Raw genomic sequence first — 26,551 nt, 5'->3', positions numbered from 1 at the left:
GATCCACTGCCTTGAGGCCCCAGACCCCCAGTGTGTGTGGAGGGGAAGAGGGGCATATGGAGTCCCAAGCAGCCCCTTTCAGGCTGGAATGCTGCTTGCCTGCAAGGGAAAAGCCACAGTTTGCCACATTTTTCTCCTTTAAAGGAGAATCCATTGTTAAAGTTGTTTGCAACCCTTTCATATCTTCTTGTGACCCACGTTTGGGTTGCAACCCACAGGTTGAAAAACACTGTTCTAGACCCCTCCGTCTGACTGAAATTAATATTACAGTGCTTTCTCTGTCTCTTCATCTGCCCAGTATTGATGAGCACCTCTTCCGCACCAGAGGACTAACCAACATGTTACAGTCTTAATGTCCCACACTGTACACCACTTCTAGGACTCTACAATAGGTCCATTCTGTAGAAATGATACAGCTACAGCTTAGCAGAGAGCATGCACAGTATTCATAAGTAGAAAGGTTTTATTAAAAAAAGCATCATAAACCTACTTCTTTCCCCTCCTTTCTCTGCCTTTATCATCATCACAAGTATGCAGTGATCAAGTCCACTCAGTTTTGTTCAGAAAAACCTTCTGTTATGGTTACTGTATAAAACTTATAAAAACAGTTTCTAGTTGCATATGCTCAATCTTGCTCCTGGGGGTGGCTTTGTCACCAGTTGGAGGAGGTGCCACTGCTTCTGGTTGCACCCTGCAGGTGAATGGAAGGGTTGGAAGAAGTAAAACTTAATAACCCACATAAGGACTTCAACCATACACCCATTGTTTTGGGTAGAAGCATGATGCGTCTTGACCTGGTTTAAGAAGTAAGGGCAGGGATCCCACGGGGTAGAAAATCAAGGAAGACAGAAATTCTCCAGGCAAGACGCACCAGCTTTTTCTTCTCTATCAGATCTGGTGGCTGGGGGAGTTGGAAGGTGAGGGCACATCTTAGTGGAAACCATTACCTGTGCTTTCCTGCCTGTTGATGTAAAATCCTGGTTTGGGCTTGAAACCCATGTTACAAGCTCATCAGCAGCCTGAGAAGCAGTGATTAACATGGGTCCATCCTTGAATGAAAACAGTGAAAGCTCTGGCTAAGTTAAAGTGGTCCAACAAGTTGCAATCTAGTAATGACATGATACAGAGCATCTATGGGGTGTCAATATTATAAATCCTATTTACAAGAAGCACTAGAAAAATTTGTGTGTGTGAAGCTTGCTGGTGAAAGTGCTGGGGTCAGTTCACTGATGCTGGTGAAGTCCGTTCTAGATGCTGAAGGGTCAATCCGTGAGTTCACTGTAGTAGTACTTCTGGGCAGCCTCTGTCATCTTCCAGTCGGCTGCACGGAACTCAATGATCTCCAGCAGCAGGAGCTGAGAGAGGGAGCTGAGCCCCTCCTGCAGGAGGAAGCCATCCCGGAGGAGGAAGAAGAGCTCATCCATGCGCTGGGAGTTCATCTTCTCCAGCTGCTCGCCGATGCGGTGCAGCTGCAGCACCAGGCAGTCCACCTGAGGTACAGAAAAGAGGTGGGGAGAAAGAGCACCTAAATATGGCAGCGATGAGGTCTCTGGTGCCTCTGAGCTGGGCCCCTTTACAGTGAGTTTAGGGGGTTCCTCCCCAGTCCCCAATCCCTTTTATTTCTAATTCAAGGTTCCTCTTTCTTCATGACAGTGTATGGTCCTAAATGCCCTCTTCACCCCAGAAATATCTGATAGTAGATGGTGGGATGCCTACAGCAGCTCTGGAGGGGATGTGTCTGAAGGGAGGTCCCACAATTTCACACATGGAGGCAAGGGACTGGAACGTGCCATTAGAAACTCCCCAGCTCATGCTGGGACTCCCATGAGGGCACAAAATCCTGGATCAGTGCTTACAGTGAGCCCATTCACAGAGCCCTGTGTCAGCACCTGAACTGAACAAAGGAAACTGTCTGAAACACTATCCAAGTTTCTAGAAAGTTGGCGCATTTGGAGTTTTTTGACCTGCCAGCACTGCCCTCACGCACAATTTACCCTCCACCCAAAGGGAAGTGTTGACATAAAGCATCACAGAAAACAGCAAGCACAAGTAAAGTCCATGGCAGACAACACATACATTTCATAACCACTCCTTGCTTGTGCTAGACAAGTCTTAGATGTTTATATCCACCAATTGCTACATACAGCCATGCTCACAATCCAAGCCATAGCTTTAAAACACATTGTTACAGGGAGAAAAATCAGGCTGAGAAGAGAACTATTGCAATTTTAACAATGGAGTTGCAGCCAGGACCTTCCTGCTGTCTCCAGTCTGGGGCTGCAGGAAGTTTCCCGTTGGAGAAGGCTTCATTATCCATGCTTGCCGCTTACAAGTCCTAGGAAAAAAGCCCTGTGGGGCCTTGTGTCTTCTCCTTTGCTGCAAATAGGGGTCCAAGCCTTTCCCACCATCCTCCTCCTTAGCTGTATTATTTCTGATGACTTAGCAGTATTTGTAAGTTAGCATACCACCAGTACTCACCTCTTCCTCCTTCAGCAAGCTATCAGGTTGTGCCAGTCGAAACAAGCAGTCATAAACCGGATTCACCAGTGCCATCATGGGCATGTTGTTCACCTGTTAGCAGGAAGCACGAATGTATCAACTTGCAGGCAGAAGAGCTGCTTCGCTTGTTTTACAGGACTGATGCTCTCCGAAAGGGGAAGGGAACAGGACCCCAAGGAACTGGCCTTGATGTTACTGGCTGAGAGCTCAGTGTTGGCAGGACTTGCCAAGGAAACCACAGACACTCAAGTCTCTCCTAGTGAGAGAAACTAGAGATCCCTGAAAGGTGCTAACAAGGATGGACAAGCAATGCCATTATGTGCACGTTAAAATGTAACCAAACCTTCATGGGACATGATTTAGTTGCAATTGTGTCTTTCACCCATGTCAGCCAATATTGGAGCATGTGAAGTCTGCTGGTGCAAAGACCCACAGAGAGCCAAGTGCAGGTGTGCCCATCCAATTAGGCATCAGGGAATGACAGCATGCGACTAACTCAGCAATAGCAAGTGAGCAGCAAAGCTCTAAGTTAAAACCTCAGAGATAGGGAAGAAGGATTTCCAAGGGCAAGCGCCAAGGGAGTGGGAGCAGGGGGAAGAAGCTGGGCCACATCTGTTCACTCTGAGAACGGATCTGAGAACACATCTGTTTATCTGAGAATCAGCCCTAACAATGGTTCTGACATTGTGCATTTCACCATTAAGGGAAAATGCACATCCCCAATAGGTAAAGGGTCATGGCACAATTAGTGAGAGGCTTTGAACTATGCAATGTAAATGCAGGTCTCCTGTGTATACAGAGTGAGAAGCTCAGAACCAAGATCCTGTTGAACCTCGCCGCCACATGCAACATGGAATTCAGGACTCAGGCTCTAGGCCAGTGCCTGAACTCTGGGGATGCTTTTTTCCAGGGGTTCGATTCAGACCCATCTCCAGCCACGAGGCAGGAGCCAGGGATGTTCCCAGGTCCGGTTCCGTACCCTCAGGTAGTCAAAGATGTTACAGATGAAGGTGACATAGCAGATCCAGGCCTTCAGGGAGCGGGTTCGCAGCTCCTCCCGATCCTTGTACTCCTGCTGCAGCCGGTTGAGCAAACTCCGCCGGAAGACACTCTGACCCACCTGCTTGCTCTCTGCCTACGGCAACAGGAGAGAGGCAATGAGCTGAGACCTCAGAGGTAGAGGAGGAGAAGGATGTGGCTCCCAGGAGACTTGGGTCTACACACTTTCTTAATGATCAGACTCCCACCACTGCCTAGAAGAGGATGCAATCTGCCAGTCTTGCTACAGACAAACCTAGGACCACTGTTCCAGCATGTGCATCCCCCTATGTTTCCCTCCCCTCATTTCCCTGGAGCACCTTATCACACTCAGCACTCCCCTGGCCAGCCTTATGCCTGCTCTCTTGGAAAGAGGCTGCTCCAATACGAGGCACAAGTCCCTCTGCCATGAAGACCCCAACTTTGAGACAGGGACCAGCTCAGAGTTAGCATGAAGTGGGTGTGCTTGTGTTAAGGGGAGCAGGTTTGAATTGATGTCTGTCGGGTAGTGGGTAGAAATCCTGGCTGCTCCAGTACACCATTTAGACAAAGAGGAGCTGGCCTGGTAGGCAGAGCATGGGGCCAGGGAAGGAGCCCCTGGGAACCAGTCACTTCATAGCCATGGTAGAGCATTCAATCCCCTCTGACATCCCCTTTGAGGGGTGTCCCCCTGTGTCCTAGGCACAGGGTGGCAGGGAGACACTCTGAGGGCCTCTAGTGCTAGCACTGTGCTCTGTAAGTGCTGTAGGAGGGAGTCAGGCCCAGCAAAGAGGCCAGGCTACAAAGCAGCCCCAACCCTGACCCAGGAGGGCAGTCCCCTACTCACCTGGATGATGGTGTAGCAGATGCGTCCTGCCTCCTTACTGAACACACAGTCTTTGAGGGACTGGTCCACGATGAAGTTGGCGACTTTCTCCAGGTCCACGCTGCTGGGGTCTGCAAGGGAAGAGGCCACGCTGTCACCACCACCCACTCATCACTGGCTCCCCCTGCTACTGCACAGAGTCTCCGCATCACACACACCTTACTAATGCTCCAGAACAGCTGGAAAGCAGCTACGGGTGGATGGGAGAGTTACGCTAGCACCATGTGGTACAAGAAGCGAGGACCCTGGACGTGTTCATGTCAGTGTAACAACAGAATGGGTACATGCCACACACCTCTGAGCAGTTTCATTCACTCTACCCCAGTGTAAAGTTACTCCACAAAACTTTAGCAGCTACTCCCAGGAGTATATAAATCACACAGGTGTACATGTCCTGTGTCTGCGGCTCTAGTCCAATCCAGACTATCCCAGGGTTGTCCTTCTTCTGAGGTATCACCTGCCCCCCACCAGCCAGCGGGAAGGGGCTGTAGTAGCAGCCTACAGTCTGCTACTCTGGGATAAGCTGTCTGTCTGTCTGCTCTGAATTCCAGTGCACAAAATTTTGGTAAATTTGTGGTGTATCTACACTGCAAAACCCAGACTCGCTCCAAACCCAGCAGGAATTGGATGCACCTAAAATGGTCCCTCTAATATCCCGAACGGTTGGTTTAGGGGCGATATTTCCAAAAGGTGTTGGCCAGAGAGAGTCATCGTGATAGGAAGGGAAGGAGTGAAGAGTAGAAGCAGGGGAGAATATTCGGGGGTTTAGACCAAGGCTGGTTTAAATGGGAGCTGAGCAGGCAAACTACTGGGCTTTACATACAGATGCTGAGGGGCAGGCGTCAGGGGCTGAGAAGTGAACAAAGGAAGGAGGGCATGTAGGCAGAGTGGGAAAAGCCAGAAGTCAGGGGGAAGAAATAGCAGGGGAGACTTGGTAGGTACAGAAGGGAGGAATGCCAGAGGTGAGAGGACTGGAAAGAAGGAGAAGGGCAGGGGATACCAAGGCAGAGGGGGACACACAGAGAGTCAAGGACATGGGAGCAGAACAGTTCTTCTGTCATTAGAGACCACTCCCTTCCCAAGCCTGGAGCCCAGCCCAGAATAGGTGCTGCATTAAATACCAGGGAGGAGGCAGCAGAAGCCCCAGTGTAAATGTTCCACTAAACACAACTTTTCTTGCACCAGATCACACACACTAAGCAGTTAAAGTTAACATGGCAAACGGCATCAGACTGCCCAGCTGAGATCCACCAGCCCGACTGGGCAGGGCAGCTTGGCCCAGAGGTGATGGAGGGAGGGAGATAGCTGCTGACCTTTGAGGGCTGTTTTCAGTAACTGCTGCGTCTCAGCATCGAACGACTGTATCTTGTACTCCTCTTTGCCTGTCTCGCCCATGTCTGGTTTGCTCCAAGAGTTTGGGAAGCAGATGAGTTAAGAAACCCTAGGAAAAAAAACAACAGTTGAGCTCAGAGGGGGGACAGGCAAAGGCTAGCATGGGCTTTTGCTTTGCTATCTGGGGAAACCCTGCAAAAAAAGGCAGCATAATCCAGTGGCTGGAGCACAGTTCTTTGTTCTCATGCACCAGAGATCCCTTTCTTACCGAGCCCCTGACTTGCTGGGAGATCTTGATACAGTTCCTTCCCCAAACTATCCATGCACCTTGGCTGTACAGCTGATGGGTGCCAAGGGCCCTGAGACACTCGATTATTTGGCGGGGAGGAGAGAAACAAGATGACCATGTGGCCTAATGGATAAAGCATCTGACTTTGCATCAGAAGATTGAGGGTTCATGGTTGCTTATGGGGGTCAGACTTGATGATCTACTTAGGTCCCTTCCAACCCTACATCTATGAAACTATGAAGATTTCTTTCCAAGCTAGCCCTCAACCTGGGGAATTCATTACTCTAAGCTTCGCCCTCTGCCATGCTTCACCAAGGAGGTGCTGGGCCCCCAAGGCTGTGTCACTGTCTACTGGGACGATCTGGTTGATCTACAGATTCAAAACGGCAACAAATACCCCCACCCTCCCAGAAGGGAGAAGCAGCCTGGGCATAGCACAGGGAAACCCCTACCCTTACCCTGTGCTGCCACCCATTCACTCACTAGCAAGCTGCTTCAGAGGCACAGGGGTGACTTGAAACATAAACCATCAGCCAACAATTCAGGCAATGGCACAGCTCCACACAGCGCTGGGCCAAATTCACTAGCCTCCTTGGAACAGCATCAGATGCACAGAGGAGGAGCGAGTTCTACAGCCAAGGACGTCACCGAGAGACAGTCCTCCTTAGACACAGTGTTATTTTCTATAGTGCATAAAGATCCTGGGAACTGCTGAGCCATGCCGTGCTCTGCTCAGTTATTCCAAGGGGCTACCCAGCCTTACCAAGTGCGAGCCCAGTCCTGGTCTGCGCGGCACCAAGCGTGTGCTGCAGCCTCGCCCCGGCAGCATGTGTCACAAGCACCCCAGAGGCGAGAGGCCAAGAGGAGCGCTCGGTGCCTTCGCCGGCTCAGCAGAATTCCACAGTCCTGACTCACCCGCTGCACCGCAGCCACAATCCGGGCTTAGGGAGAGTACGGAGGCCATTACCCGCCAGGGGGACGGCACACAGCCAGGCTTTGCCATCATGCAGGACCCCCAGACCCTTCTCTGGCTGAGCTCTAGGAGAAACCTCACCTGTCTCTGCACCTGCAGCCCCCACCCACTCAGCTCTTCCCTGCCTCTGAGAGGTCACATTTACCAGTTTTCCTAATGCACCTGCCTGGGAGCCCTCTGACCTATAAACCTAGAGAGACACTGCGTTTGCTTGTGCAGGCCGAGCTGCAGTCTCAGCTTTTTTTTGTAAAAATATATGTCTTTTATATATTTATAGATAGATAGATAGATAACTGTATCTATATAAACCCTTATATCTATCTCTATAGATAGATCTCTTTCTCTATAGATCTATCTCTCTATCTATACATATATAGATCTATCTATATATGTATAGAGAGAGACAGACAGACAGACACACACACGCACATCTGGTCACTGATCATTGCCACGTTAACCCACCATACAAACACATGCACCTGTTACAACATAGGTACCCGTGAGATGGCGCTCCCACGCACCCGTGCGCAAGGCATCGTCTCCCTCACAAAACCCCTTGTCTCTTAGTCTGATCCCCGAATATGGGATAGGACTGTCACTTCCACTGGAGGACCCGCTGCTGCTATCCTCCGCGCCGTCTTCCGATCTGGTTGCTTCGACGTCGTCTTCACTATCGCTGTCCATTTCCCCACTGGGGAGTCTTGAAAGATCCTGTGCCAAGTGTTCCTCTGCCAGGTGGATAGTCAGACGAGTGGCCAGAGCACTCAGTGGCTGAGTGTGCTGGCTGGGGAGAAGGCCCTGGGGCTCCCACTCATCACACAGACACTCAATGTAGACAGAGCCTGCTCTGGTGTCTAGAGACCCCTGGCTCATCGTCAGCGTGGTCACAGGATTAACACTCCCAGAGCCCATGTTGTTGCACCTCATTCACAGTGATGTGGGATGGAGCCTCACAAGGAGTTGGCAAAATGACCAGGAGGGTCTCACTCCTTTGCCATGGGACGAGGGAAGGTGCTCCCCAGCCCCAGCGCATGGGAAGGAGCATCCAAGGACCCCGTCACTCTACACAAGGCTTTCCCTGCCTGCCTCTCCCTCCTGCAGCCAAACACAACCCTCTGCAGGTCCAGGAGAAGCAACTCGGCCCAGAGGGAAGACAAGAGAGGTCCCCCACAAGAGAGGGCAACACTTCCCATCTCCTGCTGCCGACCTTTCATCCAATGCAGGAGAGTCACGGAGGCTGGGAAAAACAAGATAAAGCAAACACTGATTCTGCCCCAAGAAACTCTTTGTTCCCAGTTCCTGAGGATCTTAGGACCATGGGATACAGGGCAGAGGGGGCATCTCACACCCATGAGCCCGGTCCTTGGCTAGTGCCCACAGCCAGGCTGCACAATCCCTTCCACACACAAATCAAAGCTCCATTTTACAGCTAGCAAAGTCTGGCCTCTCCACTGCCTGAACACTGCTGTGCAGCCCCCAGCCCAGTCGCCCCCGGGGTGCAGCCTCCCCACAGCAGAGTGCAGGGACAAGGCCGCAAAACCCCAGGGTCTATTAACCCCCCGGCTCTGGGTCACCATCTGCAAGAAGGCAGGAAGAAAGAAGCAACCCAGGCCTCCCCTTTGCCAGGGCAGTGGAAGGGGGTTAATGTGCTCCCCGTATAGAAACCTCCAGCTCCCAGCAAAACCAATACAAAAGCACAGAAGAGAGTCCTGCTGGCTAGAACATGAGCCTAGGATTAAGGGGACCCAGGTTCAAATCCCAGCACTGCCACAGACGCCCTGTGTGATCTTGGGCAAGTCCTTTAGCCTCTTTGGCCCAGCGCTCCTGTGAGGCAGGAATGATAGCAATGAGAGGGGCGTTGCGCGGATAAAGACATTAACGCTTGGGAGATGCTCAAGCATTAGGGGCTGGAGTAGACGACCTTCTGAGGTCCCTCTCAACCCTAATTTTCTACGATTCTATGCTATGGCGATGAGGAGTGCTAAGGAAGGTAAGAAAAGGACTTAACATTTGCTTTTGACCTGGAGAAGGATATCCACACATGGTGGGTTTGAAGGGTGACCTGGAGGAGGGGAAACAAAGAGCTGGGACCCCTCTCCCTGGCACGTGAACAGCCCTCTACCTGTTAGCTGGCAGCATGGGACCATTTTCCCGCTGTTTGCCACAAACCAGGAGGAAAAATCAGTCTGGTAGAGTGCAGAGCAGCCTAGTGATTACAACTCTTTCACCGAGCAGCAGCTTTGAACAAGATGTGGCCTCACACACCCAGGCTTCAGAAACCACCCACACATTATGGCCACCATGGGATTGGGAAACTGGATTAGGAGGAACATGTTCTTCCTGCCAGAGCTGTGGCCATGACTAGGGAATTAAGTGACTAGCCTGCTCTCAAACCAGGAAGAACCGTGCAGCAACAGCAGAGGATTTCCCAGGCTGCTCGAACAGCCGCTGCTTGTGCGGCTTCAACCAGAAGAACCACAAGTTTGTTTCCAAAACTCCCCAGGGCAGCCCCTGCCAGGGATCAGCAGATTGCACCAACCTGTTTGGGGTTTTCCTCTGCACGGTCCCTGCAAGGGATCCTTTTCCCCTCCCCAGGACTCGAGCGCCGGCTTTGCTGGTGTCTCTGCATAGAGCTGAGACTTGGCCCCCGCCTCTAGTTCTTTTTGCTTTCGGCTTCAGGCTTTTGCAGGTAGATCAGGAAAAAACCCAGAGCCAAGAAGAGCAGCAGCAGGAGGAGAAAAGGCAGCAGCTCAAGCATGGAATGCAAATGCAAGATGGGCATCCTCGCAGCGTTGGCCCCACCACCACGAAAGCGCCCCCGGGAGTCCAGCAGGCCGGAGCAGCCAGAGCCTCCCTGCCGCTGTCCTTACTGTGCAAGCTTCGTCGGGGTCAGTTGTTGCCAGGCGGATGGATTCTTTCCTTTGCAAACCTGAGGGTTTCCTCTTAGGTCATTTCCTCAGAGCCTGAGCCAAAGGGGGAGGAGGAAGAGGAGAGATGCAGCAGCAGTGCCACCTCCTGGCTTACCAGAGCCCAGCCGCTCGTCTCTGGGCACCCCAGCTCTGCTCCTCTTCGTCAGGCCAGGACCTGGGGATGAGAGCATTTGCATTTGCCTCTTAACTCTTTGTCTAAGGCTATAAATGAACTGCAGGTCTTTGACAGTCCCAGCTTTTGGTCTCTCCGTGTGAATTTAGCTCTGGGGAGGGCTGAGAGCCAGGCAGGCTGAAGGGCTCTAGTGGGACAGTGAAAAGAAGCTGCAAGGCAGATTTCTTGCATTGAACTGAAAACGTGTCCCAGACCTGCCTGGACTCGGATTGCATAGATTTTCATAGACATTTGGGCTGGAAGGGACCCCGGAGGATCGAGTCGAGTCCAGCCCCCTGCCCCATGGGCAGGAGGTCAGCAGGGGTCAGAGGATCCCAGCGAGATGAGCATCCAAATGCGTCTCGAAGGCGTTCAAAGTGAGTGCTTGAACTGCCTCCGGCGGCAGTCTGTTCCCAACCTGGGGGACTCGGACAGTGAAGAAGTTCTTTCTTATGTCCAGCCTGAACCAGTCACAGTGGCGTTTGTGAAGGTTCGACCTCGTCATCCCTTGGGGCGCTCCGGTGAACAGACGTTCCCCCAGATCCTGGTGGTCACCCCTGAGGAACTTATAGGTGGCCATCAGATCACCCCGAGCCTGCGCTTTTCCAGGCTGAAGAGCCCCATGGCTCTCAGCCTCTCATCGTAAGGTCTGTTTTCCTGACCTCCGATCATGCGCGTGGCTCTGCTCTGGACTCTCTCAAGCTTCTCCACATCCCTTTTGAATTGCGGAGCCCAAAACTCCGGCCTCACCAAGGCTGAGTACAAGGGGAGAATGACGTCCTGGGATTTGCTTGAGAAGCGACTATGGATGCAAGCCAGCGTTTTGGTCTCTTTACTAGCCGCAGCATCACACTGAAGGCTCATGTTCATCTTGTGGTCAACCATGACCCCCAAGTCCCTTTCATCCGTAGTGCTAGCCAGCGTAGCACTGCCGAGCGTATAAGGATGCTGCAGGTTTTTCCTCCCAAGGTGGAGAACCTTGCATTTTTCGGTGTTGAACACCATCAGGTTCTCGTCCGCCCATTTCATAAGCCTGTTCGGATCTGCCTGGATCACCCTCCTGTCCTCAGGCGTGGATGCTTTACCTGAGTTCGGTGTTGTCGGCGAACTTGGCCAGTCCGCCTCTGACACCAATGTCCACATCACTGATGAAGATGTTAAACAGTATAGGCCCTAGGACAGAGCCTTGAGAGACCCCACTGGTGACCACACACCAAGACGGCTGGCTCCCATCAACCACCACCCTCTGGGTCCTACTGTGGAGCCAGTTCCCCAGCCAGCAGATCGTGGCGATGTCAAGGCCACAGTTTAGCCAAGAGGTGAACATGGGATACCAGATCGAAGGCTTTTTTAAAGTCAAGGTATACAATGTCGAGCTCTTTCCCCTTGTCCAGGTGATAGGTCACCTGGTCATAAAAGGAAATGAGATTGGTCAAGCAAGACCTACCCACAACAAACCCATGCTGGGTATCCCTCACATCTCCTAGTAAGGGGGAGAAAAGCCCCCTGGGCTTGGGCCTGCAAGTAGGATGCCTGCCAAAGGATTTGGAAACAGCTGAAGCCCCAGAAGTGGGTGGAGGATGTTTGCTGGTAGTAGGGCTACTTATGGTTCTGGACTGACTCATGGATTTGGCAAATTTGGCTTGGAATACAGAAAATTTTTTAAAAACGCCACAGCCTCAAATGCTCCACTTGAAGGTCCAGGGTTTGCTTGCAAGCAAAGAACTGGGCATCTTAAGTTTGCTGCTGTGTTCTCCCTTCATGGCTTGTCACTGCCCTTGAAACTTGGAACTGAAATCCCTTTGCTTTTCTGTTCTCTCTCCTGGATGGCCAGACAAATCCCTGAGCATGTTGCAGAGCACCTCAGACATGCTCAGGCAGTGGCACTAGGAGTTTGCTTACAAGAGGAAAACACCAGGTATTTTGTTTTAAGACAGAAGTACACGAATGGGGGGAAAACATATGAAGGGAAAAAGGCATAATACCAGCTCATCTTAACAGGGTCACTAAGTGATCTTAATGAGGTCTCTGACCAACTGTGTGTTTTATGCATACATGATGCCTCATACTCTCAATCATTCATGATTCATATGTGAGGAATGCAGGGCCTGACTCCTTAGCGTGTCTTTAGATCAAGTGCAGCAGTTTTGATGCTGACCCAGGAGCTGGAATGAACACAGAATGAGCAGCTTCCAATCCAGTTGAGACATTGGGATCTGGACACGTACAGATCAAGTTGTCTACCATGAATCTGCAAATTGCATCAGACAGTGGCTGCTCCAACAGGCCCTCTCACGCCCCATGGATTGGCCAGGCCAGCGCAAATCTGCCTGAATAATCACTGTTTGTGCAGTGATGAATAGCTGGAATGTCATTCTGCCTGGGGAAGGGCAATGTTGCCCTCTAATGACAAAGTCACTAACACCACATTGGCTGGTTCTGCACTCATATTCTTTGGGCCTCGATTATGTTGCGACTGCAGTGAACAGGGGGCCCTTAGTAAAGCTTTGCTTGTCCAACACAGTCCAATTCATCATCCTGTTGCATGCATTCAAGTATTTGTGAAGAGATGAAAGACACGTGAGCCAGACATGGATGTAATAAAAATATTTAATGTTTTAGAAATGGCACGTGCTTTAGGTGCATTGAGAAAACCTGCTTCAGGTCAGAAACCTAAGGACTACTGCAGCTGGAAAAGTCTGTTCAGACAATGGAGAAACAAGCTGCAGAAGGGAAAGGCCTTCAAACCAAAAGTGTAAAAGGAACCCACTTTGGAGCAGGTATTTCTTTCACTAAAGCAACCTATTCAGTGCTTTCCACCATCCTGAGAAGCATGTGCTACAGTACATGTAGTCTCGATAACTAATCAATGCTACGTGAAAAAAAAGAATCACATGCTGACACTGGGAAACCACTGGATTTATCAGATCAGTTGGGCACCGTGTCCAGTGAATGTCTGTGCGTAGAGCTCTACCATTCAAGACTGTTTAGGTGCAGCTGTTTAGCAGTCACTGTTCATTCAGCATGTAATACTCTACCTAGTAAAGTGCTTTTGAATGTGTTGGCAAAAGGCACTAGAAGACACCCAGGCAATCACTGAGCAGCTGGTGGGCTGAATTTCAGACAAAGCCAATCCCCGCCTGTAGGATTATATTGGAATACAATCCCAATTGCTGCTACCGGTTAGACTCACCAGGGAGGTGGCAAGGACCCTACCTGAAACTGGCCTCAACGTGGGTACATACTCTCTAAGAACAGTTTAGCAATGACAGGTGGGAGGCAGAGGGTGACCTCAGAGATCTTCATCTCCCATTCTTCTTATTCTAGCTTTAGGGATACTGATCCGCCAAAGCCTGTCAGCACCAAAATGTAAAACCTATGCTGCTGATTTTTCATATGGAGTCAAACATCTCTTTTACTTAATGGGAGCTGCTGCTTTCATGACTCGTATATAAAGACTAGCAATGGGCACTTTGAAGACAGGCTCTAAAGCCAGATAACATGGGCAAGCAGGCAGGTAGTGAAGTGACTCTCTGCCATGGCTTTTTCACCCTAAGGCTGAAGCTGCTCATCCCCTGCCTCCTCCACCAGAGGCCAGGATCAGGACCATTCAGAGCCCCATACCCAGCCCAGAGCTGCATCAGCACACACACAGGATCAAAAATGCACCAAAGTGCCTCAAAGGACTCCAACTTCTTTGCCTTTTCTTCCGGGCAAGGCACTATGACAACTCAAGATGGGTCATTTAATGCACAGCACAGAGAATCCGAGAGCATTTCTCAAGAGGAAGATCTGCTCCAAACTTCCCATTTTCTGCTCCAATGCCCTGTGTGCAGCAGTGGTGGTGTTCACACAACAAACCAGCCTCCGCCTCTCTGACAGTTCCCAAGCCCATCTCCAGACCCAGCCACACACTCGAAGAACAGCCTTCCCCAAGGGGGGGCAGGAGCTCTGCAATTCCACGACTCCGATGACCAACGGCAGAAAAGACCCTTGACTCTTCAACTCCTGTCACTCCCAATCAGATCTACTGTGCATCTGCATGGCTACAGAGGAGCTTTACATGAGCTTATGGGAGGATGGTGAGAAAGAAAAGAAAAGCTTTCTGAAAGGGGAGGATGGAGTGTTTATATTCCCAACAGGCCTGGTAACATGGAGGTAATGGGAAGATGCGCTGCTGTGGTCTGTCTCCTCCCTTCACTTCACCCACTGTTTCCCAACCATAGACAGTCAAGGGACAGCTGCAATTTCCCATGCTCCGGAAGGGAGGATAATGCCTCTCTCTACATCACCAGGGATACTGTATGGTCAGGATCATTAGCAGGTGTCACACGTTCCAGAGGCTACAGGCTAAAGATGCTAGAGAAGGACAGATTGCAATTTATACCAAGGCTAGGGTCATTGGGCATGGCTGGAAAACATCAGAGGGGTGTAGGCACTGTTGAAAATGCCATTCGAGGACTTTTTCCAGGCTCAGGGAAGGCCCCCTCTAAGTGGTGCCGTCACTTCCATCTCTACATGTGCACCACTTCCCACCGCGGGCTCGTAAGTCAGCTCCCTCTGTGATTTTCCATAAGGCCCTGGAGACACTGCTTCTGCCAGCTGCAGGGATTAGCTACTTTGTTGCACTCCTCTAACACGTGGGCAGATGATGCAAGAGCCCTTGACATACAAAACATTGTACCACTTCCAGGTAGCACAAAAACGAGAGCAGTGCATCACTTGTCCCCGACGTAATGCCAGCTACTGTGGGGGTGGAGGGAGACAAGGACAGGTACAGCTGTTGTTGAAAAGTACCCCCACAACAACAGCTCAGGACAAGAGTAAGACTCACGTACAACTGGAATTGCCAAGGGAGTGGGGATCAGCGGGATGGATTTGCTCACGCTGCAATCTGGCCAAGTCCCTGGGACTAGCACCCCCAGTATGACAAAAAGTGACCCAAAACACATAGAACCAGAAGTATTTATGGCTTCTGTACTGGCTCTTACTGGAGAGTAATAAAGTGCTGTCTGATCCCACAGGGGCCTTGGGGCCACACCCTCTGAGTCACTCATTGAATGATTCAGTCGGGTTTTTTGTAGCACTGTGGGCTCTCCCCACAGATCTGCTATTCAAATGCTAGTCTGCCCCACCCTGCTTAGCCTGAGCAGACAACAGGATGAAGCAAAGACGCAGTCATTTTGCTATTACATAAATCAGTTTTACCCATAAAACTAGCTGAAGCTTCAGAAGTGCACTTCCTTCCTACCAACTTCAGCCCTTTTCTGTTCATCACACACTGATTTTACTTGATCTGACACTCACAAGCCTGTTCATTCAGTCTCAAATGAGCCTCATCTTGCCAGAATAGTTGCCTCATCTAAGCATCACTGCAAAGTAACTTAAGCTAAAGCTGTGCTTGCAAGTGGGCCAAAAATGTGTTTGTTGGCTCCACAAAAACACTGGCTAAAAATACAGAGCAAGCAATAATTCATATTTGTACATGTGCATGTATGTGTGCACGTGTATCTCTCTCTATATATGAGCATGTACACATGCATGTCTATATATAATAACATCCACAAGACTTTCCTTCATATTAAAGTAAGTGAAACTCTGGGTCTGAAAAATCTCTGCAGGACTGTTTCATCGCTGCAGTCCAATACCAAAGCACAGCCTCGTGAGAAGCTAAAATGGGAATGTGGGCGGACATTCCCTCCCGAGAGCAGCAAGAGTTAGAGCTGCTGGTCTGTCTATCAAAACATTACAATGGCAAAAGAAAACCCTAATGATGCCTAGGAAAACATGCAGGCAGAGTAAGGGAGGCTTGGAAAAAACAATAAAGCTAACCAATTCCAAGAAGAGCTGGTCTAGGTAGGCACAAACAGGGTGTGTGAGGTGGCTGAAGATGTGGAGCCAGCAAGTGTCAGTGCATAGGAGGAGAGGGTGGCAAAGAGAAGGGACAGAGGACGATTGCAGATCGTAGAGAGAGTGCACATCTCCACACAAGCCTTGCTAGCTGTACAGCAGAGAGGGGGAATATAAGTCAAGTGATAGACCCTCAAGCTGGAAGCTGAAGATCTTGTTGACATTGGTTAAGCAGCACAAGCTAAGCAAGGCAGGTCTCTGTAATCACTGGTGGGATTTCACCCACTTCATCCAATCCCTCTTCAGAGAATGCCATAGGTAGTAATGCCATTTCTTTTTCTCCCAAGGTGAGTGCCAATGCCATGGGAGGCACGCAAAAAGTGTCGAGTGTAACAACTTCAAGCAACCAGACTGATTGTCCATGACAGGCCGTGGTCACCTGCAGTCCTTTGGTTGGAGCCAAGCACCATTTTCCTCCAGAGCTATGAGATGTGCGTTCAAAGCTTTGGCGGGAGGCCTGCCTCCCCCCATTCCATGCGACACCACTAGTCTTGCTCTTCCACCAAGCAACCATGGAAGGTAAGTCATGTCCCCTTCAGCCCCCCTGCCTCACGGTCCTTCAGGGCACAGAACAGGTTCAAGAAGAGCTCATACCAGAAGAAGGTGAAGCCAGTAGAAAAGGCAGCCTTCAGCAAGCTGGGGGACAAACCCTTAAAGAATCCACTGGGTCCCTCCTCTTGCACAATCTGCGCAGCACAGTCCATGAAACCCTTGTAAGTCCGCACCTAGGGAGAAGAGGCAAGAATGAAGTGAGCAGTAGCACAAGCTAGGCCCACCCAAGCAGGGTTCTTTTGGGCCCACCTGTAACATATGCCACACACCAAGGGAAGGGAGGGGGAACCTAGGAGAAAGCCAAAGGCTGCATCGAAAACACACAGACTTTGGATCAAGTGATATTCGCTGATGGGCAGTGTCAGAGAGGATCTGTAGTTGCAGAAACCACAGCTACAGAATACATCATCTCCCACAGCAACTTATGCAAGTCATCTTAACCACATGCCGGTAAAACCTTTATACTACATCACCACGTGCTGTTTACATGACTGAGCTTGAATAGTGACTGAATCAGTGTGATGGTATCATTTTCCTTTCCTCTCTAAAGCCAGCCTTGTTTTGGAAACATGAGTACAATTCTTCAGGCTTCTGAAGGTGAAAACAGTTTAACTGAAATACTAAGAACCTTAAATGAACTAGCAGAAAACCGATTTTCATACCACAGTGTCAAGGCCCAACATCTCAGGACCTATCAGCAGTAGGATCAGTGCTTCTTTGAGTTCTGTTTCTCACTGGAAAAAAAATTCCCAGTAGCAACGCAATGGAAGAAGACAGCAAATTTCTTGCCCCAAGGATTCCTGACACAGCAACCTTAAATCTGTCCAACGCTTTAAATACTGGGTGTTGCCGGATTCACGCCCAAGATGAAAGCAAGTTGGAGGGATGGAAAATTCCTTATTTAGTGCAGAAAAGTCATCTTTCTTCACTACTTTCTCTCTCTCTTTTTTTTTTTAATATAAGGGTTCATTTCAAGATGCTAAGAGACTTGAAAGATATTTTATTCAGATGTATAAAGTCTGCAGGCACACATCCCGACCAATGGGTATGTAGTCCATACACTGAAATACACAATAGCAAAACGTACCTTGACACACAGATACCCACCAGCAAATAAAAGAATAAAATAAAATCAAGTCCCTCCACACACTTTGCCTAACATCTCTCTGGAGACTTTTAGAAAGAAGAGTGCAAGCCAATTAGTCAAAGACGCAAAAGAAATGCAGCGTATCGCTTGGCTATCTCACTATGGTCCATGGAGGATGAGTACATCAGGTCCTTTTGAAGTGCTCAGCCTATTGGTGTTATACAGACATGACATGGTCCAAGTTGGGATGTCAATGTATTCCACTAGTAAAAGGGCAGTTACTGCTAGGGTTTTTCTTTTTTTGTTTTTTAGCAGGACTAGCAAAAATTCTGCATTCAACCAATAAATCAGGTAGCGTATCAGAGCAAGACAGAAGACTTGAGTTCAGAACTGCCACGCCTCTTTAACTAACACACACACACACACACACACAAAAATCAGCCTTCTTGATTTTGTCATTTCTAAGTCAGGATCATTTTTTCCTTTTTAAAAAACTCTTAAGACACATGAAATTCAGTAAAATGCTGTGGGGAGTAAAAAATCATCTTTTCTCTTAATCAAAGAAAATGCTTAATCGGAACAATGACTTCCTCATACATGGGAACCTATTCAAAGTCTATTTCACGGCATACTGCAAACAAGTCAAACATTCCTGTAGCGAGCCCAAAGTGGGACTCAATGGAGACCCATTCAACAACAGATGCCAGTGACCACGTACATTTCTTGGCCTAAACCCAAATACATGAAAACCAGTGGATCAAAACACCTCTCACCTGTCCAAAGGCTGCCCGTGCCTGCTCAAACCCTCCCACCTGTAGTCGCTTTTTGAATAGGTCAAAAGGGTAAGTGAGGGTTTTGCTCATGACTCCAGCGCAACTGCCACACACAAGATTTCTAAGGTTACCTGAAACATAGGAAAATACAGGATGAGAATGGATGTCTCAGTCATAAAATGTCTTTCTAGACTTGGCTAGCCATGCGAGTCTGAAGTCAAGCAGAAATGAGCTCAGCTCACAAAAGCCTGTGCTACATATGTCTCTTAATTGAGTTGGTCTATAAGATGCAAATGTACCTGGCCTTCTGTTTGTAAAATGTGTTACAGAAAAGAAATTAAAATAATTTACGTGTGAATTAAAACCAGAAATATCCTATAAAATCATCTAGTTCCCCTGCACAAAGCAACCCATAGATCCAAATCTAGCAAATCCTACATCAAGCCTACAGCTTCTGTTTGAGTGAGTGACTCTTGAAAAAATACACCCTTTGTTCAAAGACTGATTTGTTCTGTTGTTCTGTCAAGTGGCAATATCCAAAAGAAGCAATGGGTTGATGGGTCCTATATCTCCGTGCCGGCAGCATCTGTTGGTTGTACAGAAACCATTGGGAAACAAGTTTGGTGGCGGGATATAGGTCCTCAGCACAAAACTGCACCTCGATCATCTACGAATGAATGAGCACAGGGGACAAACTGTCCTCTCATACAGAAGGTTCTCTCTCTACTTGGTGATGCACTAAAGCAGCTGTAATTTGTACTGATTTATACCTATACTGCACAGGCTCTGGCAGAGGGAGAATCAGTCTCCAGGGCTGTCAAGGCATTAGCTTTTATCAGGATGAAATGAGCTTAAAAATCCCAAAACAGTCATGGGGCAGGAGATCAATGCCCAAACAACTTTGGGGGGGGGTGTCTTAAACTGTATTGGATGAATCTTCTTGTGCAAGCCAAAGATGGGGAACAGGTTGGGAAGCTAGCATTTCCCTGGGGAAGCTGAATCTCCCATGCCCATGGCAATAACAAAAATGCGAGAGACAAAGGAACGGCTGTATTGACATGGTCTTTTCACAGCACAGGCTATATGACTTAATTCAAGAGTTCATCTGCCACATGTCTGTGGTACACTGTGCCAACAGCATCATGACGTGAACACTTTACAGCCCTCTTGTGAGGTAGGAAACATCAACCCCATTTTTGTGGTAAGATCTGAGGTACAAAGATTAAGTGTTTTATTCTAGGTCACGTGGGAAGTCTGGTTGAGGAAAAAAACAACTCTTCAGTCCTAGGCTAATGCTCTAACCCCTGGATTCTTCCTTCATAATTGCAGATGTCACCGTCCCAAGCACTCACCTGCGTTCTTTTCTTCAGCTGGTATCACCCATTCATACATCTGCTGCAGCATATTGTAGGAGGAGAACTGGAGACCAGCATATGGGAACACGGCTATGACAGTGGGCGTCAATCCTCTGTAAAAGGTCAGCGGCCCCTCGGTCTTGTACATGGTCTGCACAGCATGACGAAGGTTCCTGTAAACCTAAACGAGGAGCAGACAGCTTCTCCTGAGAGGTGCTCGTAGTCAGCTGCATAGAAGACAGGTTTTCTCCTGAGAGAGAGGATAGGGAATCCCATTTCCCAGCAGAGATATTTGGCACAACCAGTTTAACAAGGACATTTCACGTAGCACTCACCACTACGAGCCATGTAACAATTAACACACATGAACAGTATAAAGCACATGAACCCTAGATGGCACATGTACCCTAGAGGTGAGAAAAAGGTTCTTTATGGTGCAAGTGTCCAGGGTCTGGAGCAGGCTCCCCCCAGAGCTGGTGCAAGCACCTACTCTGGACTCTTTCAGAAAACATCTGGATATTTTCCTTGCTGGGATCACTTGATCCCAGCTGACTTCCTGCCTACGGCGGGAAGGCTGGACTCTATGATCTCACAAGGTCCCTTTTCATCCCCTAATGTCTATAAAATCTATAAATATGGGTCTTTTCCACAGGAGACTGACTCTACTCTAAAAGCTCCAGTGGGACGCTGCATCCTGAAACTGCCCAAAACTGTGCTACTGGTGAGGAAAAGCAAAGAAAAGACCTGGGAATCCTTATGCACCCAAGCTCCAGAGGACAGGGAAGGGAAGCAGGGCAAAACATCTGTGTTAGGGCAAGGAAACAGTGGGACAAGCTCTGCACAAGTACACAAGAGAGCTCAATTCAGGGTGTCCTTCATAGCCGAATGTGCCAATTACAGCTTTCTACTCAATAAGCTGACAACTTCTCCTGCTCAGTTCCCTTAGGCTGGGGGCTGGAAAACATCAGCTTTCCATGAGTTAAAACTTATACTGAAAAGTCTGGCTCCGTCTCCGATATATAGTAATTTCCCCGACTGTTTTAGCTCAGCAGCACTTATGTTCCCCTCGACCGAGCTCTGCTTGTTCCTGCAGTGAAATCCTAATGCTGCGTTCGTGGAAATACACTGGGATGCCGTAGCAGGCCAAGCAGAAGTCCAGTAAAGAAATGGCCCCAATTCAAATTCAGACATCCTCTGGAAGACAACAGGGAGGACCAAGCCTGGTTGCAAAGGTAACTGATTCTTGTATCAGTTGGGACATAAAATAGGATTAGCAGGGACTGTTTTTAAACTTCATTACTGCATGAACCTAAATGTGACTCTCTGTATACAGCAAGCTGGAGACACAGACACTCAGGAAAGGGCTGAGATATAAATCCCTCATGTGGCTGACTGCCAAAATAAAAAAAATCAACCCAGCAACTGTGACAGAGAAGTCTCCTTCTCATTTGATCACCTGTTCGGAGTCAAATGAAAAGGGCTAGGTCAAAGCACAGTGAAGAAGGACACGTCAGGAAACCCAAAGAATAACTTAGCAACAACAATAACCTTGTCACTTAAGGGCCCTGGCCCTCACACTGCCAGCTGGCTGTGTGCCTTTCACACCTCCCCCGCTAACCAGAATGGAGATGACCGCCACCAAAAATGAAGCAGCTGAAGCTTTCCTCCCCTGACTCATACCTTAGGCTCGCCCTGAGCAGCGAAGCGGGTACGTAGTGTGTCCAGCGGCTGGACCGCCATGGTGGCAGTGCAGGCAGACAGGCCACCACACACGAAGTGCACGGAGAAGTCGCGGGCATTGTATGGCGTGGCGGTGTGCACCAGCTCTGTCAGGCATTCGAAGGCCACAAACTTCAGAGAAACAGACACATACAAGCAGGAGTCACGGAGAAAATCTCTGCCTGTGATAACCACAACCTCCTGCTCCGCCCTCACTCCACGAAGAAAGTTCACCGGGCAGCTGTAACCTGCTACTCCCCCAAGCCTCCAGCCATCTCCGCTGCAGCTTCCTGGAGGGTTTGTTCCAGCAACAGCCAGGAAACTAAAGTGCAGCAAGTCGACTGCTGCAGGTCATGGGCGTTCAGACTCTCCAATTCTCCCTATGGGGGAGACAGCCGAGGATGGAGAACAAAAAGCCCACCCTAGGAAAATCCTGTTGGGAGTCTCCCCTCCCTTATAAAATATTCATCTCTTATATAAATTTTCCCCTTACATCAATCCTTGCCACAGACAACACTACTGTGCAAACACGAGTTAAAGGTATACAGCACCATGTAAAATAGCACAATCACCATCATCGGTATGATAATCCCCAGTAAAGGGATGAAGAAGAAAACTACAAACAGATGACATGCCCAAAGCTACACAGCACCAGAGTGTCTGAGCTATGGTTAAATCCAGGCGTCTGTACCCCCAGTCTCCAGCCCTAACTCTACACTAGCCAGCAGTCTTCATCCCGGCACACAGAGGCATGGATAAGCCCAAACAAGGAGGCGGGCAGCTGACGGGCACTACAACGAGAGGAGGCTGCTGATAAACCCAGCACGCGAATGACAAACATCAGAAGAAATCTAGGCCGCGGTGGCTTTGGGTGAGACCTGTGTTACCTGAACCGCCCCGTAGCTGATGGAGAGGAGCTGAGCAGGGACATGCCCCTTCCAGAAGGCTGCCCACCCTTCCTCCCGGGAGATCCGGCGCGCGGCTTGCACGATGCCGTGGTATTTAGCCAGCGGGTGGCTGGAGGAGAGCTTCTCAATCTGAAGCTGGAGGAGAGCACAGAGAATATATTTCAGCCTCGTGGTTAAATGCTGGCCCATGCCACGCGCTGTGACATGATCCTGGAAACCTGGGCTCCCCCTGTATCCCGCACCCAGGGCTGCAGCTGGGACCGAACGACAGTGCAGCACCAAGTCTAAAAACAGATGGCGGCTGCATCTGGGGCTGCATCAAAGCAGGAGCAGGGTCAAGCCCTTACACACCAGGGTTAAAGGGCAATGAACTGAATTAGCTGCAAGGCAAAGGGTTAACTTGGGGACTGCACCAGGGCTGCTCGCAGGGCAGTGGGCCCGTCTGCCGGAGGCTCACCCTGACTTGAATCAAGCCCCAATCTGAATCAAGAGCTAATCCAAATCACGATCTAATTCGAATCAAGCTCTGACCCAAATCAAGAGCCAATCCGAATCAAGATTAAATTCAAATTAAGCACCGATCCAAATCAATAGCCGATCTGAATCAAAATCTAATTTGAATCAAGCCCCCGATCCTAATCAAGAGCCAATCCAAGTCAAGGTGTAATTCCAATTAAGCCCGATCCAAATCAAGAGCCAATCCAAGTCAAGATGTAATTCAAATCAAGCCCGATCCAAATCAAGAGCCAATCCAAGTCAAGATGTAATTCAAATCAAGCCCGATCCAAATCAAGAGCCAATCTGAATACAGATCTGATTCGAATTAAGCCCCCGAGCTGAATCAAGAGCCAATCCAAACCCAGATCTCATTCGAATTAAGCCCCTGATCCAAGTCAAGAGCCAATCCGAATCTAGATCCAATTTGAATTAGACCCCCGATCAGACTCAAGAGCCAATCCAAATCAAGGTCTAATCCAAATCAAGCCCCCAATCCGAATCAAGAGCCAATCGAAATCAAGATCACATTCGAATTAAGCCCCCTATCCAAAACAGGAGCCGATCCGAAGCCAGACCTAGTTCGAATTAAGCCCCGCATCTGAATCGAGCCGGGACGCGGCGCCGCGCCGACGCCAGGCCGGAGGGGAGCACGGACCTGGAAGCGGATCTTGATGACGTCCAGGGGGCTGATGAGCGCCCGCGTGACCAGCCCCGAGGCGGAGCCCGCCAGCGCCGCGGCGGCCGCCGGCACCGACTCGGCCCGGGGGTCGTAGCCCACCATCGCCTCCCGCCGCCCGCCACACAGCGGCGCCCAGTGCGCAGGCGCACGACGGCTGGGGCGGGAGAGGCGCGAGGGCTGCTGGGAAATGTAGTCCTGCGTCCTTTCTTAAAAGGGACGCGTGGGGGTGGGAAGAGGGGAAGCTTTGGAGCGGCCCCAGCGCTGGCATCTGAGCCCTGGCCTGCACCCGGGTACCAGGAGCCCGCACAACCCCCAGCTTAGATGCAGCAGAGCAGGCTCTGAGGACAATTTGAGGGGGAGGCTGCAGGGAGCCCAGGTCTGAGCTGAACATTGAGGACAGGCATGGAGACCTGGCCCTGCACAGGGAAGGGCCACCCAGCACTGTACTGAAACCAGCGGTTCTCCACTGGGGTGAGAGGGGAGCCCTAGGGTGCCACCAGGTCCTTTGGAGGGTGCAGGAGATAAGCAAAATGCAAGGAGAAAGGCAGATAAGCTAAATAGGTAAGAGTCTGGCTCAGGCTCATCCCTGCCCCTCCGTCAGGAGAGACCCATTGTAATATACACATTTGTTTTTGGAAGGAGGGGTCACACACGGTTCATAAAAAGTCCAGTGAGGTTGAGAACCGGTGCGTCAGACACTGTGCAAGCTCCTCCCAGCCTGTCAGCAGCACGCAAAATGGAAAACAGTTTTCCAGAGCCAGCAGCCCCTGGCAAAGTCATTTTGAACGAGCTCTCCCTTGCTGCTTGCACCAGAGATGCCAGCATCACCCTGCATGGGCATACCTCCCCCAAGCTCCCAAGAAGGAAGTGAGTGCAGCTGACACACAGATTCAAGATCAGCAGGTTCAGGGTTTCTACTAGAAAGGTTTGAAAGGGGAAATGGTAACACTGCAGCATGAACATCCCATGGCTAACACCACTCTGTCCCATGGGTGTGAAGTAGGTAGGAAGAAGAAAGGGGTAAAAATGCAGACACAGTACCAGCTACATTCTTCCCCCACCTCCCCCATCTCATACCTAGGCTCTCCCAGGGCCTCTGATCCTATGTATTTGCATTTTCAGAGACCTGCATTTTTCATACTGGCTTCCCTTCCACCCAGGAGAGCACCCAAAGCAACACACTCCCCAAGTCTGAAGAAGGGTGTTTGTACCTGAACGCTTGTAAAGAAAATTTTTTTCCAGCTATTTAGTTGGTCTAATAAAAGATACCACATTTACCCAAAAACCCTCACCTGCCAGTTCACTGAGGTTACATTCACTGCAAGTATCACTCCATCCCTCTTCACCACAGGCTTCAATATCAGCAAGGTTGCTGTTTTAATCTATTCCAGGAGGTTTCATCACATGATGTGATGACACTTATGACTACATCAGGAAGGCAAAAGCACATTACTATTACATTTTTAAAACCCACTGGACAACTCAGTATAAATCAGATTCAACATCTAATATTCTTTTTAATGAATGCCCCAACATTCATCTCCCAGGTGACTCTCAGGAGGCTCCTGGAGATTCCTCTCCGATTCCTAGAGACTCCAGGGCAATCCTAAATACCAGACATCTTTGTCAATATTTCAGTTACCTCCAAGCTGCCATAGAAGAGCATGTATGTACAAGTGGAGGGCAGGGGAGAGAAAAAGCCCACATCCCACACTGCATCTTGGGTTCTGCAGCAGGTAAAAGGGAACCTACACCTACACCCACACAGCTCTGCGTTGAAGGTGACTGTTGGAACGAGCTGTGGCTGTAACCTACCGCGTCCTCAATGCTCACCACCACAAAAGGAGGAGTGGTTACTCTGCAAGGCCTGGGGTTGTGTTTTAGACCACAGACTGATTTCAGCTACCAGCTATTTTGACAGTGCACTTTCAATCAGCCAATATAATACTGCAAAACCTCCAATTTGTAAACCTGGCATTCACAGGCTTTGAGCTTATTTAGAACACAGCATGCTCCCAAAGATCATCACATGAACCTCAAAGCATAGAAACTTGGGAATATACTAGTAGAAGCCCAAAAGTACACTTTCCCCTTTTTTAGAAAGACAGGAATCTTGGCTAATGTGAGCTAGTCCAGGTGACAAGTAGATTAGCTAAGTCTTCTGTGTTAGACCAGGTGTGACAAAGGAACTATGTTGGCAACATTTGCAAATATTAAAATATTTCTCACCAAAGCCTTTGAGATGGAGAAATGCCAGCAGAGGGTTAAAATAACTTTGTCCAGGGCCATTTAGGAGTCCATAGCAGAGCTAGACCAAGACTCACAAGAACTGTTGAATGCTAGTACTGCATATAAGTCTCTCCTCTTGTGACGTACATTCAAACCCTGCTGATCATGAACACCTGTTCACACTAAGAATTTAACATGGTGTACTACTTACGCTAGTGAATCATTGACTATTCATGCTGGTTTGGCAGTGACTGTTCAGCTACATCTGTCATTTACCTCCTGAAATATCCAACTCATTAGAGCTGTTTGTTACATTCCTATTAAAAATATGAAATGAAATGTTGAAGTTAAGACTCTGGTGCTTGACACTGATTTTCCATTTGAAACATGAATTCTAAAGGTAATGGTTTCATGCACAAGCTGGGAATTACTTCAAGGAGCCCCAAAAATGTAAATATTTCTCATTTTAAACAGCCATCAGCTGCATTTTTAATATGCACACTATTATGTACCTTTGTTCGGTGCCTACACTCCTGTTTAACCAATATTTACATAAAGCCCCAGTACCTCAAGCTCTGCTTGGCTGCTGTGGTGGCAGTGAAGATGAAAAGACCATTAACAATCCATTTATGTATACATTGGCAGATAAACAGCACTGAAAATGTGTGTCATCTTCCTTTCGAATGCTGTTCCTTTGCCAAAATCAGGTAAGGTAACAATCAGACAAGTAAAAATTTAATTCTCAGGAGATTGGGGTGGGGGGT

The 26,551-nt window shown here is 49.2% G+C and overlaps 2 protein-coding genes across 6 annotated transcripts; both read right to left on the bottom strand.

Moving 5' to 3' along the window:
- Positions 1 to 445: 445 nt before the first annotated feature.
- MIF4GD (MIF4G domain containing) lies at positions 446 to 9,953 on the bottom strand. 2 transcript variants are annotated; one of them, XM_090061198.1, is made up of 6 exons: positions 9,536 to 9,953; positions 5,716 to 5,843; positions 4,364 to 4,473; positions 3,479 to 3,634; positions 2,479 to 2,571; positions 446 to 1,490 (listed from the first exon to the last, which is right to left on the bottom strand). In XM_090061198.1, exons 2-6 carry the CDS (start codon positions 5,795 to 5,797, stop codon positions 1,263 to 1,265), a joined length of 669 nt encoding a protein of 222 aa, XP_089917324.1. In that variant the 5' UTR covers positions 5,798 to 5,843; positions 9,536 to 9,953; the 3' UTR covers positions 446 to 1,262. The 2 variants fall into 2 exon arrangements, with proteins under 2 accessions (XP_089917324.1, XP_089917325.1); XM_090061199.1 differs by having other exon boundaries at positions 9,867 to 9,945.
- Positions 9,954 to 12,669: 2,716 nt separating this feature from the next.
- On the bottom strand, positions 12,670 to 23,721 carry SLC25A19 (solute carrier family 25 member 19). 4 transcript variants are annotated; one of them, XR_016443892.1, is made up of 7 exons: positions 23,535 to 23,719; positions 22,361 to 22,516; positions 21,435 to 21,605; positions 19,752 to 19,935; positions 18,400 to 18,530; positions 17,202 to 17,600; positions 16,575 to 16,712 (listed from the first exon to the last, which is right to left on the bottom strand). XR_016443892.1 is itself a non-coding variant. In XM_090060518.1 (6 exons), exons 1-6 carry the CDS (start codon positions 23,658 to 23,660, stop codon positions 16,512 to 16,514), a joined length of 969 nt encoding a protein of 322 aa, XP_089916644.1. In that variant the 5' UTR covers positions 23,661 to 23,716; the 3' UTR covers positions 12,670 to 16,511. The 4 variants fall into 4 exon arrangements, 3 of the variants coding, with proteins under 3 accessions (XP_089916644.1, XP_089916647.1, XP_089916646.1); XM_090060518.1 differs by lacking the exon at positions 17,202 to 17,600 and having other exon boundaries at positions 12,670 to 16,712; positions 23,535 to 23,716; XM_090060520.1 differs by having other exon boundaries at positions 16,571 to 17,600.
- Positions 23,722 to 26,551: the final 2,830 nt, after the last annotated feature.

The sequence above is a fragment of the Crocodylus siamensis genome, chromosome 8 (genome assembly GCF_052110815.1).
Source record: "Crocodylus siamensis isolate JL-2025a chromosome 8, ASM5211081v1, whole genome shotgun sequence".
Lineage (NCBI taxonomy): Eukaryota > Metazoa > Chordata > Crocodylia > Crocodylidae > Crocodylus > Crocodylus siamensis.
This window is presented reverse-complemented; position numbering and strand designations above follow the sequence as displayed.